The 13490-nt window shown below is 55.3% G+C and overlaps 1 protein-coding gene across 3 annotated transcripts in view; it reads left to right on the plus strand.

The window, feature by feature from the left end:
* AKT2 (AKT serine/threonine kinase 2) overlaps positions 1–11460 on the plus strand; it is a 53323-nt gene extending 41863 nt beyond the window's left edge. For all 3 annotated transcript variants that reach the window (XM_070398481.1, XM_070398483.1, XM_070398484.1), the window contains exons 5-14: positions 1838–1991; positions 2682–2813; positions 4411–4476; positions 5503–5571; positions 6275–6397; positions 7416–7544; positions 7739–7953; positions 8483–8570; positions 8679–8781; positions 9849–11460. In XM_070398481.1, coding sequence (XP_070254582.1) covers positions 1838–1991; positions 2682–2813; positions 4411–4476; positions 5503–5571; positions 6275–6397; positions 7416–7544; positions 7739–7953; positions 8483–8570; positions 8679–8781; positions 9849–9928 — 1159 coding nt within the window. In that variant the 3' untranslated portion in view covers positions 9929–11460. The remainder of the gene's footprint in view (positions 1–1837; positions 1992–2681; positions 2814–4410; positions 4477–5502; positions 5572–6274; positions 6398–7415; positions 7545–7738; positions 7954–8482; positions 8571–8678; positions 8782–9848) is intronic.
* Positions 11461–13490: the final 2030 nt, after the last annotated feature.

Raw genomic sequence — 13490 nt, forward strand, 5'->3', positions numbered from 1 at the left:
GCTCCATAGGGGTGTGCACTTGTCCTTGGGGTGCTCCCTCTGATTGTGCGTTGGGCCTCGGTGTGCTCCCCATGTGTAATGCAGGAGGAAGGGTGAGTGCTCTCCCCAGAGGCAACCAGGGCCCTGTATCAAGACCATCCTTTTCAGAGGTGTTTGTGCTTATGAGGTGTGTGCATTAATTCCTTTTCTTTTGTTTCTAACTCCACTAGCATGATACTGTGCTCTGTCTGCACCTTCCCGTTTTCACTTAAGATATCTTAAGTCATTCCAAGTCCACAAATAGATCTGCCTCATTCTCTCAGCTGCAGGATGTTCCCTCTCCTCCTTACAGAGCCCTGTGAGCTCAATGCTGTTGCCAATATTCCTTATGATTTTTGTAGCATTTTCTTCTCTCTAGTTTACTTTATTGTAAAGTATTGTATTGTATATAGTATATAATACATAGAGTATACAGAATAGGTTTTAATTAACCATGTTGTCGGTAAAGCTTCCAGTCAACAATAGGCTCATATTAGTAGTTAAATTTTGGGGGGAGTTAGTAGTTAATACATGGCCCTCTCCAGGAGGCTCAGTTGGTTGGTGTGTCATCCGAGACACTGAAGGTTTGCGGTTCGCTTTGCAGATCAGTTCCCCTCAGGGCACATATCTAGGTTGCAGTTCAATCCCTGGTTAGGGCTCATACTAGAGGCAACTGATGGATGTTTTTCTCTCTTTCTCTCTCCCCCTCTCCATTTCTCTCTCTCTAAAAATCAGTAAAAACATACTCTTGGGTGAGGATTAAAAAAAAGTAAGTGGATTTTTCACCTGCGCAGGGGGTTAGTCAAAGATCAGTGGCAGTGCTGCTTGGTGTGTGGAAATGGAGACTCCCAGGCGAGCAGCACAGCAGGGTGGCCCAGGCTTGGCCTTGCATGACCTTGGGCAGGGGCCTCGGGAGTGCAGAACTGGAACACATGCTGCCTGGTAGTGGGGAAGGGGGGGGGAGGGGAGGCAATTCTCGGGCTTATTTACATCGCTGTGATTGTGGAGGTTGCCTGCTCTCTGAATTCTTGTATTCCTAGCAAATGTTTTGTTTTTCCAACTGTTCATGTGGCTGTTTTTTAGACATAAGCAAGATCCATAGGGGTTTCAACAGATACTGCCACTTTTGTGGGGACGGTAAAAAATGGGGTGTGTGGACAATTTCATTCAGCCTCCTTTTTTTTTTTCTTCTTGGTCTCTGGTCACTTTTACTTACGTTTCCCTCTCTCCAGACAGAACAGTGTGCAGAGATCTGAAGCACACGCTCCCCCAGTGAATCCCAAATCATGAACAACAGACTGGCTAATGGCTCTGAAGCCGGGCTCCCTCTTGCTGGGCTGCTTACTTCCACGCCCTGCCCCCGTGGGAACCTCTGTCCCTGACCAGTCCCGGCAGAGCCCCCTCCAGGGAGTTAGTCGGTGGCTCTTGCCTTTTAAGATCTTCAGCTTCTCTGGCTAATGAATGCTTCCTTTTACTCTTGGTTTTCTTTAACAAAACATTGGTCACTTGTACACTTGAGCTTGTCATTTGTTCCGGAGAAATTTAGCGCCGTCTCTTCCTCATTCAAGGCTCAGGGGGCTGAGAAAAAAGGCAGCTGCCCCTCTTTGATCAATTAATTGCTGCCTGACTTCAGGTGGTCATTCCTGGGAAATAGATGGCCTCTGTCCTTACTGCGCTCTTGCTCTCTCCCACCCAGAGGTCCTGTCAGCTCTCCCCAGCTCAGACGGATTGTGCCCAAATGCCCAAAGGTGTTTGGAGAGGGTGGGACTCAGGCCTTCCTGCCCAGGACTCATGGCTCCCCTGATCTGTCCCCACACAGGGAAGAGTGGATGCGGGCCATCCAGATGGTCGCCAATAGCCTCAAGCAGCGGGGCCCAGGCGAGGACCCCATGGAATACAAGTGTGGCTCCCCTAGTGATTCTTCTGCGGCTGAAGAGATGGAAGTGGCAGTTAGCAAGGCACGGGCCAAGGTGGTAAGTGCTTGGGGGACAGAGCTGCCAGTAAGTGAGCACGCCTCCCCCACAGTGTTGGCCCTGTCACCATGCAGAGTGTGAGGGGCCCCGGCCCTGCCATGACTGCCCTGTAGCATGGGTGATCTCACGGTGGAGATGCCCCAGGGCTGCTCTGTGCCCACCTCCTCCTGAGAAGTCATTACGACTTGTCCACCCCTCGCCCTAGCCAGTTTAATTTAGTGGATAGAGCATTGGCCCTTGGACTGAAAGGTCCTGGGTTCGATTCTGGTCAAGAGCACGGATCTCGGTTGCAGGCTCTATCCCTGGCCCTGGTTAAGGCTGTGTGGGAAGTAACCAATTGATGTGTCTCTCTCACAGAGATGTTTCTCTCTCTTTGTCTCTCCCCCTCCCTTCCACTCTCTCTAAAAAAATATATATATCCATATCCTCAGATGAGGATTAACAACAACAAGAAAAGACCCACCCACCCCACATCAGAGCCCTCCCAGGGCCTCATGTCTGGGGGAGAGAGAGCCCTGGTCTGAAGCCACTTCAGAACCAGCAGTTGCTGCCCAGAGCCTCCCTTCCTGCTCACGCTGGAGCATTTTGGCAGCAGTGTCCTTCGATTTTCCTTTTCTTTTGTGAAAATTTTCTCCCACGGCCGTGTGTCAAGTTGCACTGATGGGCCTGCTCTCTCCCCACCCCTGGCAGACCATGAATGACTTTGACTATCTCAAGCTCCTCGGCAAGGGCACCTTCGGCAAAGTCATCCTGGTGCGGGAGAAGGCCACCGGCCGCTACTACGCCATGAAGATCCTACGGAAGGAGGTTATCATCGCCAAGGTGGGTGCTCCCCAGGCTGCCCTTGGCTGGCCTGGGACACACACACACACACACACACCACACACACACACACACCGCACACACACACACACACCACACACACACACACACACACACACCACACACACACACCGCACACACACACACACACACACCACACACACACACACACCACACACACACACACCACACACCGCACACACTCACACACCACACACACACACACACCGCACACAACACTTACTTGTGCCTTCTGCTGCCAACGTCTCATTTCTCCGCCAACCTATTCCTCTGGGTTCAGGCCTGTAAATCTCCAGGCTGGCCTGCCTGCCAAGCCCCCACCCCATCTGGGCGCCTGGGAAGGGACGTGGAGAGTCTGACTGGTCTCATCCAGTCGGCACTGTCAGGGCCTGAAAGGAGGTGTCCCCATAGGCTGTGAGGGTGGGGGCTTGGCTCAGGGTGTCTCAGTAGGAGGCTGGGCCAGGAATGGAATTCTATTCCTTTTTTTTTTTCTTTAAATGGAAAATTCCTAACATACACAAAAAATTTTTAAAAGAAAAATAAATATATTGGACTCCCATGTAGCCTTCATTCAGCATCAACAATTATCAACATTTGGCCAATCTTGTTTTGTTAGCTCTGCCCTCCCCCTTCTTTCTCCTGGAGTATTTTAAGGCATGTTTAGACAGCATAGAATTTACCCATACGTACTTAGAGATGTATCTTCAACAGGTGAAGATGTTAAACACTACAATTGTGGTGCTGACCATATTCAACAAGATGAACAAACCCAATGTCATTGGTCCAAGGCAGGGTTCCTCAGCCTCAGGCATGTGGGCTGACTTCTCTGCTGTGGGGCCATGCTTTGTATACGGGTGTGGAGCAGTGACCGTCTCCACCCAGGAAAGCGGTAGCTCCCTTCCGCCCTTCCCCCCGAGTTGTAACAATCAGAGATGCCTTCAGACATTGTTATCAATTGCGCCCTGGGCGTAGACTTTCCCAGAGGTGGTTCAGGCCTGTCAGCAGCTCTTGGTGACTGCGGGGCCTGTGTTAGAGTCAGCGGGAGGGCTTGTCCAACCACAGCCGGGCCCACTCTGTTCTGGTGGGTCCGAGGAGGGGCCCAAGAGTCTGCTTTTCTCCAAGTTCCAAGGCAGCACTGATGCTGCCCCTGTGGGGGCCACACAGAACCGTTACTCCACAGCCTGGAGTCCTAATTCTAGACCCAGTTTTTCTTCTGGCAAGAACATTTATAGGTGGTGATTCCCACGGCCTGTGACATCACCTCAGGGGTCTCATAATGTCTGCTTGTTCCCTCTTGGGGATGTTAGAGTTGTTCTGTGGGCTCGGGAGGTGACAGCCTGATCCCTTCATTGTAAAGTCCCCACCACCCTCTCCCCTTGTGGTTTGGAGAGCAAACCACTGAATGTCCTTGCCTTGGTCCCTTGTTCCTTAGGGCTTGTGGATGGTAATGTGCCACTCCTGCCCTTCTCGCTCTGCATAATGGCTAGGAATGGGATTGTCGTTCACCCATCCCTTAGGTTGGGGGCATGCATGCTGTGGCCCACCAGCCCCTCACCTGGCCTCTGTCTGTCTGCAGGATGAAGTCGCCCACACAGTCACCGAGAGCCGGGTCCTCCAGAACACCAGGCACCCGTTCCTCACTGTGAGTGGGACTCCCTCAGACCTGTGCACATGGGAGCCTCCAGGCCAGCCCCTTTGGACAGACTCAGGGAACAAGCCCAGCCCTGCTGCTGGGAAGCACAGACTTAGTGTCGGCAGGTGACTGGGCCAGGTGTTGCTGGGCTCCCCAGGTGGCCTGAACCAAAACCCCAGAGGTGGCAGCTTCTTCCTAGACAATGGCGTCCTGTCAGCACCTCAGACGACAGGTGAAGTGACATTGCAGAAGCCCAGGAGAGCGTGGCTGCGTCTCTTATGAGTCTGAGGCACTTAGCCCAGCTGGTCACAGTGGGAACGTTATTTTTTGTTTTTATTTACAATGTAATACAGATGCATCATTGTGCTGCCTATCAACTTACGCTGAGCAGACGCCTCTTTGGGCTACAGCTATTAGTTAAATGGACCAAGTTGAGGATGGCTTATGGGTTGTTTCTGTACCTCGGTTGCTGTCTAGGTGTTCTGTTAAGCCACAATACTTTTTCAAATAAGATCTTACGAGGTACTTCCAGGCAGAAGACAGAAAACAGTGGAGTTCAACCAAGGGTTCTGAGCCACCCTCTTTAGAGCTCCTGAGAGCAGTGTGAGAACTACTCTTTGTTGGCAGATCTCCTGTCCAAGCTGTCTTTGGGGTTGGCTCCAGCTCAGGATCAGCTCCAACTCCCAGCCAGCAGACCTCGTGTGTGTGTGTGTGTGTGTGTGTGTGAGAGAGAGAGAGAGAGAGAGCGCTTAATGCATTTGACTGTAAAATGGAGGAGGACGAGAGATGTGAAATGGCTCTGCTTGCTCAAAATAGTCTCTCTCCTGACCTTGCCTCTTGGAAGCTCAGTGGCAGGTAGAGGACAGATTGTTCAGCATAGTAACCTCTCCCGGCCCTCAGAGCCATGAGCCCACTCACACAGCCCAAAAGGCGAAGCTGAGGGTTGAACCCCCGACTGCCCAACTCCCGTGGCCAGGCCAGGGGGGAGTGTCTAGGCTGAATCCGCAGTGCCCCAGCCACTTTCCTTCCCCGCAGGCGCTGAAGTACGCCTTCCAGACCCATGACCGCCTGTGCTTCGTGATGGAGTACGCCAACGGTGGGGAGGTGAGCCGTGCTGCCCCGCCTGGATTTCTGGGTATCTCGTTCCCAAGTGTGGGGGGAGGGAGATGGAGGGTAGAGGGAGACTTACTGGGTCAGCTGGTCCCATCCTCCGCTCCTTGAGGAAGGCATCGTCGTCTTCATTTTACAGGTGGGGAAACAGCTTCATCAAATTCACACAGCTAGTGGGTAGGATACAAACCGAGTCCCGCGCTGTGGCCAGGGCTGTGAGGGAGGTTGGATGACAGTGTAGAGGATGTTCTTGGAGGATGACCTGCAAAGAAAGCGTATGCAGGCCTTCTGCTTTCCCGATTCTGTTGCAGAGCATTCAGCCCCTTGCTGGCCCCCACTCCATGACCCTTACTCCTCTCTCACGCGGTGTGACTCCCTGGCTCCTGATCCTGGGCTTCATCTGTCCCTTGTGGTCTCACAGCTGTGGCCACTTGCTCATGACTCGTGTCCTCTGCTTCCTCGCTGTCACTCCGTCATTCACTGTCCCCTTCATGCAGGATGGCCCAGCACTGTCCCCTGCTCTCCCTGTGGTGTCATCCTTCACGTGAACTCTTCTCTCAGTTGGTCCTTTTTGGTTGTCACTTGCTGGTTCATGGAGTAGATGTGACCTTTTCACTGGCCCTCCAGGCAGGGTTCCATCCTTCCCTCCTCTGGGCCAGGGGCCTGATGTCCTGCCCCCCTTTCCCTCCTCCGGCAGCTGTTCTTTCACCTGTCCCGGGAGCGCGTCTTCACGGAGGAGCGGGCCCGCTTTTATGGTGCAGAGATCGTCTCGGCCCTGGAGTACCTGCACTCGAGGGATGTGGTGTACCGTGACATCAAGGTGAGTGTGTGGTCGCCTCCTGTGGAGGGCCCAGGCTGGCCCAGGGCACACATGTAGGACCCACGCCAGGGAGCCAGGGAGGCTGTCCATGTGCCTGTGTCTAGCTCCCTCTGGGGCTCAAACCCTTCCGCTGTGGCCCCTAGTACTGATTCCACAGCAGGCAGCCCTGCGTGAAGTCTCTTCTGAGCCTCTTGTGAGCACAGGCTGCTGAGCAGTGGAGGGTGTAAATTGGTACAGGCACTTTAGAAGGCAGTTTGCAGAATCCACCAGCAGTGGACATGTGCACACCCTGTGAGCCAGCCATTGTGCCCTAGGCATATGCACACAGGAACAGGTACCTGCGTGCACCTCAAAATGTGGACACACTCCTAGCAGCACTAGTCATACCTGGTGTCCCTGTTGGAAAATGGATAAAGTCCAGGTGGTGTGTTCGCATACTGGGGCTCCAAAGCAGTTAAAGAGACCACACTTCAGCCACACACAGCAGTGTGGACGCGTCTCACAGACTGACGTTGGGAAAGCCAGGACAGACAGGCGAATCTGTGTTGATGACAGGCGTATGTATAGGCAGGAGAAACTGCAAAAGAGAGCAAGGAAGTAAAATTACTTCTCTGTCTGGAGCAGGGGATGGTTAGTAATAGGGAAGGGGCACATGGGGTGTCAGAGACTGGAAGTGATCTGTCTTGACTTGGGGGTTTTGCACAATGGCCCATTGTGTGAAGCTTAAGAAAAAGGAGAGAGATACTGTCCCTCACATCCAAAGTGGGGGAGGGGAGGCAGGGTGGGGCAGGACCCAGCCCTGTTTTTTTTCCAGCTCCCCTGGGGGTTGGCCAGGGACTGGGGAGGTGTGAGCCTCAGAGGGTGAGGGCTTAACCCTGTGCTGGGGTGTATCCCATAGCTCGGCCTGGAGCCCATGGTGTGACAGCCCCCTCCAGGGCAGGGCTGGACACCTGGGGTTTCAGGGAGGTGGCAGGAAGCCTGGGAAGACATGTTCCTGATACACGGACTTTTCCTACAGCTGGAAAACCTCATGCTGGACAAAGACGGCCACATCAAGATCACTGACTTTGGCCTGTGCAAAGAGGGCATCAGTGATGGGGCCACCATGAAAACCTTCTGCGGGACCCCCGAATATCTAGCACCCGAGGTGTCTGGGGCTGTGATGCCGAGGGAGGCGGGGCCCCGGGACCGGATGCTTCCCCCACCTAGACGCTCTGAGGGCCGGGCTCCAATTCCTTAGATTGCCCTCCCCAGCCCCAGGCAGGGCCTTGTCCCCACTGGACCAGTCAGCTCCTAGGCCCCAGAGTATGGTCCTGGCCCCTCATTGCCCCTCCCCATCAGGTCCTGGAGGACAACGACTACGGCCGGGCTGTGGACTGGTGGGGGCTGGGCGTGGTCATGTACGAGATGATGTGCGGCCGCCTGCCCTTCTACAACCAGGACCACGAGCGCCTCTTCGAGCTCATCCTCATGGAGGAGATCCGCTTCCCGCGCACGCTCAGCCCTGAGGCCAAGTCCCTGCTGGCTGGGCTGCTTAAGAAGGACCCCAAGCAGAGGTGAGGGCTGGTGACTGCCCTGCGCTGCCCAGCACCACCTGCTGCCACTGTCCCCCCGGCCCAAAGGGGCAGTGTCCACAGGCACACGCACTGGTGGGTGTGCTGTGTGTGGTCCCCACAGCCTCTGATAGTCCCCATAGCTGGCACTCGGAGCACTCCCTGGGGGCAGGCCTCTCTCTAGTTCTCTGCCCGCACTACCTTGTTTTATGGGGATGCTGAGGAGCAGGGCAACCCTGATCTGGCCTTGGGTGGCCCAGTCATACGTGGCAAAGCCGGGATGTGAGGTGGCCAAATGCCCTCTCAGTTCACATTTTGGTCTTGGCCCAAGTTGCAGTCTCCTGGCTCTGGCCCTAGGCACGAGTTCCCGCCTGGCCTCACTTTCCTCCTCTGTGAGGGGGAGGTCTGTGGCCGGGACAGGCTTATTAAGGTTGTTCAGGGCCTGCATGTCACAGGCCCAGGCCTGCACCGAAAGCCTCTCCCAGAACCTGGCTGCCCCGGGAGGCGGGTGCTCATGGCCATCTCTGCTCAGGCTCGGCGGGGGGCCCAGCGATGCCAAGGAGGTCATGGAGCACAGGTTCTTCCTCAGCATCAACTGGCAGGATGTGGTACAGAAGAAGGTGAGTGCCACCACCCGCTGCTGCCAGCAGGAGCTCGGCCCCTGTGGGTGACCTTGGCCGAAGCCGCCTGGCCTCAGGGTCCTGAGCCTGGGCTCCTCTCCTCCGCAGCTCCCACCGCCCTTCAAACCTCAGGTCACATCCGAGGTCGACACCAGGTACTTCGATGATGAGTTCACTGCCCAGTCCATCACAATCACACCCCCGGACCGCTGTGAGTGTCTGAGGCCCCGCATCCCGTGGGCTGGCCGGGCGGTGGAGGGCGTCTGCTGCTGACCCACTTCTCCGGGAGGGAGGAAGCTCGCAGGGTTTTTGCTGTTAGTCGTCTGTGGGCCCAGTGAGGCTCACCACAGCCACTGGGTCCCCCCCGTTCCAGTTGTCCAGGCAGAGGTCTGGGTAGGAGATGCTTGGGGAGTCGTCAGTACTGAGATGGCAGGTCCATAGTTGTATTCCCAGACCACCCAGGTCTTTGGAGCCGGATTATTCATTGACTCTGTAGCTGTTTGAGTTCTTACTCTCACCCGCCCAGTGCTAGGCTCTGCTGGAGACAAGGCAGTGATGGAGTCAGCCCTGGGCCTTGCTTTCGGGGAGTGCTCAGTCCAGGTGGGGTGACAGCCCAGGGTGGTCAGGACAGTGTGTAGGAGCACAGGGACTGGGGAAGCCCAGAGGAAATGCTTGGCTGCGGGTCAGGGAGGGCTTCCTGGAGGGGGAGACATGGCAGCTGAGACTCAGTCCTGACAGAAGGAATGGCTGTGGGACGTCTAGAAATGAGCGCGTTGCAGAGGTCAGAGTAGATGGGGAGGGGAGAGGCGAGGGGGTGGGTGAGCCGGAGGGCCTTGGCCCCTGGGAGGAGTGGGGATTGTACAGGGCCTACGGAAGGGCTTTTTTAGGAAGAGGAACAGGGTTGCATCAGGGATTTAGAAAGACCTTTGGCTGCATGTGGAGGGTTTGTTGTGGGTGGGAGTGGTGGCCAGGGCAGGAGCTGCTAAAAGAAGTGTGGGCAGACCTCGAGGTAGACTGAGGTGCGGAAGGGGAGGAGGAGGAGGAGAGCAGGGAGCTGGTGGGATGCTGAGGTGGCTGAGTGAGCAGCTCCGAGACCAGGGCTATGACCAAAGGGTGTCTGTCAGGGAAGAAGTCTGGTGGACACCTCACCAGCTGGAGTTTCTGCCTGTAGTCCTTTCTGAGGTTGATTCCCCTCTGTCCCCCTCCCCGGGAGTCTGGCCGGGGTGCTGGGCCCTCTGAAAGCCCGTCTTCCCAATCCACCTCCACTGACCCCTGCAGATGACAGCCTGGGCTCTCTGGACATGGACCAGCGGACTCACTTCCCCCAGTTCTCCTACTCGGCCAGCATCCGCGAGTGAGCAGTGCCGCCCGCCTGCCCGCCGCCGCCGCCGCCCCCACCACCACGGACATGCATGGCTGCCGTTGCCGCTGGGGCAGGGGGGGGTTTGTCTTTTTGTTTTTTTGGTCTTTTTTGTTTGCCTCTCCATCCCTCACCCCTTACCCCCATTTCTAGTTTTCAGCCCTCTGCCAGCCTCCTCTCAGTGGACCCAGTGGCCCTGCCTCCAGGATCCTGTCCTGCCCTCACTTTTGCGCCCAGATCAGGACTGGGGAGACCCTGCCGCTGCCCCAGGACCTGGCCTTTGGGCAGTTGGGAAGATCTTGGGTTTTGATCAACACAAGCCCCAGTGAGGAGCGAAAGCCGGGGGGACTGCCTGAATATCGGCTGGGCGCCCACGGCTGCCTGCTCTGTGCTTGCCGCCCTCAGAGGTGCGGACAGCGCTCTGGGCTGCCTTCCGTGCCTGTCATTAGGCTCCGAGTGGCCTGGCGAGGGGACAGCCCAGCCCCCTCCCCACCCAGCAGCAGAAAAGCAGTAATGTCCAGGCCCAGGCGGGGGCCTTTGGGAGCTGCAGGAGCAGAGGTCCAGGGCTCCCTCGGGCTGGGGTCGATTATCTGGAGGGGAACCCAGAGCGGCCAAGGGGATGGACGCTGCCTCCCTGCGCCCCACGCTGCTCTCCTGACCCTGTGGATGAAGTAGGAGGAACATGTGGGGCCTAGCCTTCCCACCCCAAGCCCCGTGCCTTACCAGGGCTTCCTTCCAGCCAGCCTTACCTCCTGCTGGACCTGGGCCTGGCCCCTCCCAGAATGGGGGCCAGGATTGCCCCTTCTCTCTGCCTGGGGTGGAGGGGTGCCAGCCTCGGCTGTTACACATCTCGCACCGAGACAGTATTGGGCCCCATGAACTTGGTTGAGGAGGGGGCAGGGATGGGTGTCTCTGGTACGTACTGGGGTGGGGGCTTCTCAGAAGGAGGCTCCAGGCCACCCCCCTCCCCCAGCCCCACGTTCTGCAGCCTTAAGGTGAACGTGTCAGTGCTATGGGCACTCGTGTGCGTGCGTGCCTTGGATTGTGTGCTGTTGGTGTCCTTGTGCATCTGAGACAGTGCACATGGGGTGTGTGTGTGCATGTGTGCTGGGTATGTATGTGTGAGAGCAAGCGTGTCCCGGCCTCAAGTGTGTGGTGTGTGTGCGTATGTGTGTGGACTCGGGCCCCTGGCCCTGACCCCAGCATTTCTTCCCAGGGGGAGGGTGGCTGGCCTAGTGTGAGAGCCACACGCGAGGTCCACTTGCTGCCCTGTCTCTCCCCCTTCCCCACCAACATCTCCGGGTATTTGGAATGTAACTTTTGTGGTTTTGATCTTCCCACCTCCTGTACTAGGTAGTTCACCGAGAGACATCTGGGGTGGGTGGGGCTGGTTTGGGGGGTGGGAGGTCTCTTCTTTTTGTGTGTGTATGTCACTTATCTGACAGTTCTCCCTCTTCCCCACTGGCCTTTCCCTGTTCCTCATATTTGTACGGTACAAGCAATAAAGACTCTTCCAGACCGGGCCCACCACCCTGGGCCTTTCCTTGCTTATGGAGTGGCCCCAAGTGCCAGCTGCCTCCTGCTCCCATTGCTGTTAGGTAGGGCCCTTTTAAGTTGTGCAGGCAGAGAAGGCGTCCTGGGGGGAGGTGGTGTCAAGCTCAGGCTGGAGAGGGAGGGGACTGCTGGGAGGGAAGCTGTTGAGTTTAGGAAACGGGGCCTGTGGTGGGGGGTGGTGGACAGAGGTCATCCCAGGCGCTTGGAAACTGCTTAGGCAGAAAGTGGGGGAGGGCCAGGGGCGGGAGGGCCAGGTGGCTCTGAACAAGGAGGATGCGTGAGGGGTCACTGAGCCCTGTCAGGAGTGTGAGAGGGAGCATGTTCACTTCCCGAAGTGCTTGAGCCCTAGAGCAGGCATTGCCCGTGCATCTGCATCCCCCCAGCCTCCATTGATGCTAAGCTGGGGAGCCTCGAGGCCCCTAGTTCCCCCACAGATTCCTTGGTATAATGGGATTTGTGGTGGCTGTCAGCTGGGGGCACCTCAGATTGGGTCACAGCCCCTCCGTCTGGGAGTCCTCTGACAGCTGGTTCCCATGCTTGAGTCACTCTTCCCAGACCTTGGGGCCAGGGCTGCCATGCTGGGCACAGGCGAACTTCAATCCGATTTTGCCAGAAGCTATCAGGGCTTCCCACACAGGGAGTTTTTGAGATCTTAAGTGAGGGTAGCAGAAAAGTTGAGTCCAGGAAGTCTGTTACCTGCGACCAAGACTCGAGGAATTTTTTGGATTTTTTCTTTATTTCTTATGGACATTTTTTAAATCATAAAAGTATGCCTTGGTGGTAATCAGATAAACAGGCTTATGAAGAAAAGACTTTTCTTCTCCCCTCTAGTCACAGTCTGAGGGGCCGGTGCTAGAGAGTCCTTTCAAGAACTCACTCAGCTCTGTGGTCTGTCCCTGGGGACCTGTCACAGTCCTTGGACAGACTCCTGTAGGTTAACCAGCTGCTTCCTCCGTTGAACTTAATGTCCTTAGATGTTCTTATTCCTGTAGGACTTCTCCCAAACTGGGAATTTTAGGTGAAAGAATTTTAATAAAATTTTAACAATTAGAAAAATTAAATTTTGAGTCATCTGTTTTTTGTCATGTGCATGTCACAAGTTTTGTGTGTGTATATAAAGAAAAATGCAACAAAACCAAAGTGTGCAGAAGGAAGTGAGTCACCGGATCCCAGACCTGGGGCCCTGACCGTGGGTCTCATTACCTCCTGCACAGATGGGCGTGGCATCGCGAAGGGCTGGCTCCTCCTTTTCTGTACACCTCTCCTCCCAGGTAACCAGGCCACGCCCCTGGGCTGTGTGCTGCCACAGGGAACCCGCACTCCCACCACCGTGTGTGCGTTCAGAGGCTGGGTGGGGTCACCGGTGAAAATGAGGTCTTTTTTAGTCCCTTCATTTGGAGGAACTCCTGTGGACATTGCTGTGATGCTTCCCAGTTGCTTCACAAGGTTCTTCAGGGTGGACACACCTCAGCTGATGCTGCCACCTCTGTGGACAAGGATTTACTTGTTTCCAGGTTTTCTGTTTGCTTTTTGCTGCTACCCGCAGCACTGAAGTAACCATAACAGTCCCCTCTCACTGTGCTTGTGCTTGTATTTCTGTGGCCTACATTCCAGGGTCGCTGCATTTTGATATGTGTCAGATAGCTTTCCAAAAAAGTGTGATTCGCGTATTTTTGACGTTGATTAGAAATAATTTCAGACCCGTAGAAAACTTTGAAACTTTAAAAAATAGTGCTAAAGTGATTCTAGGATTAGAGCAGGAAATACACAAGATGAACCTGCAGCATCCAGTCGTGTCCAGAATTAAGGACCTAGAAGAAAAGAAACCTCACTAATGGCATGTAAAGGGACACAGGAGCCAATGGGAAGAGCCTCTAGTGGCCAAAGCTGAACGCAATTTGAGCACCAATTTGAGCAATAAAACAGTGCAGTATTGGTTATACCCAAAATGGTGAGAACAGACATGCCTGTACAGAAGTCCAATAGTTTCCGTAGATGCTCTGCCT

The sequence above is a fragment of the Myotis yumanensis genome, unplaced genomic scaffold (assembly GCF_028538775.1).
Source record: "Myotis yumanensis isolate MYYU_CA2020_CCGP unplaced genomic scaffold, mMyoYum1.0.hap1 SCAF_18, whole genome shotgun sequence".
Classification (NCBI taxonomy): Eukaryota; Metazoa; Chordata; class Mammalia; order Chiroptera; family Vespertilionidae; genus Myotis; species Myotis yumanensis.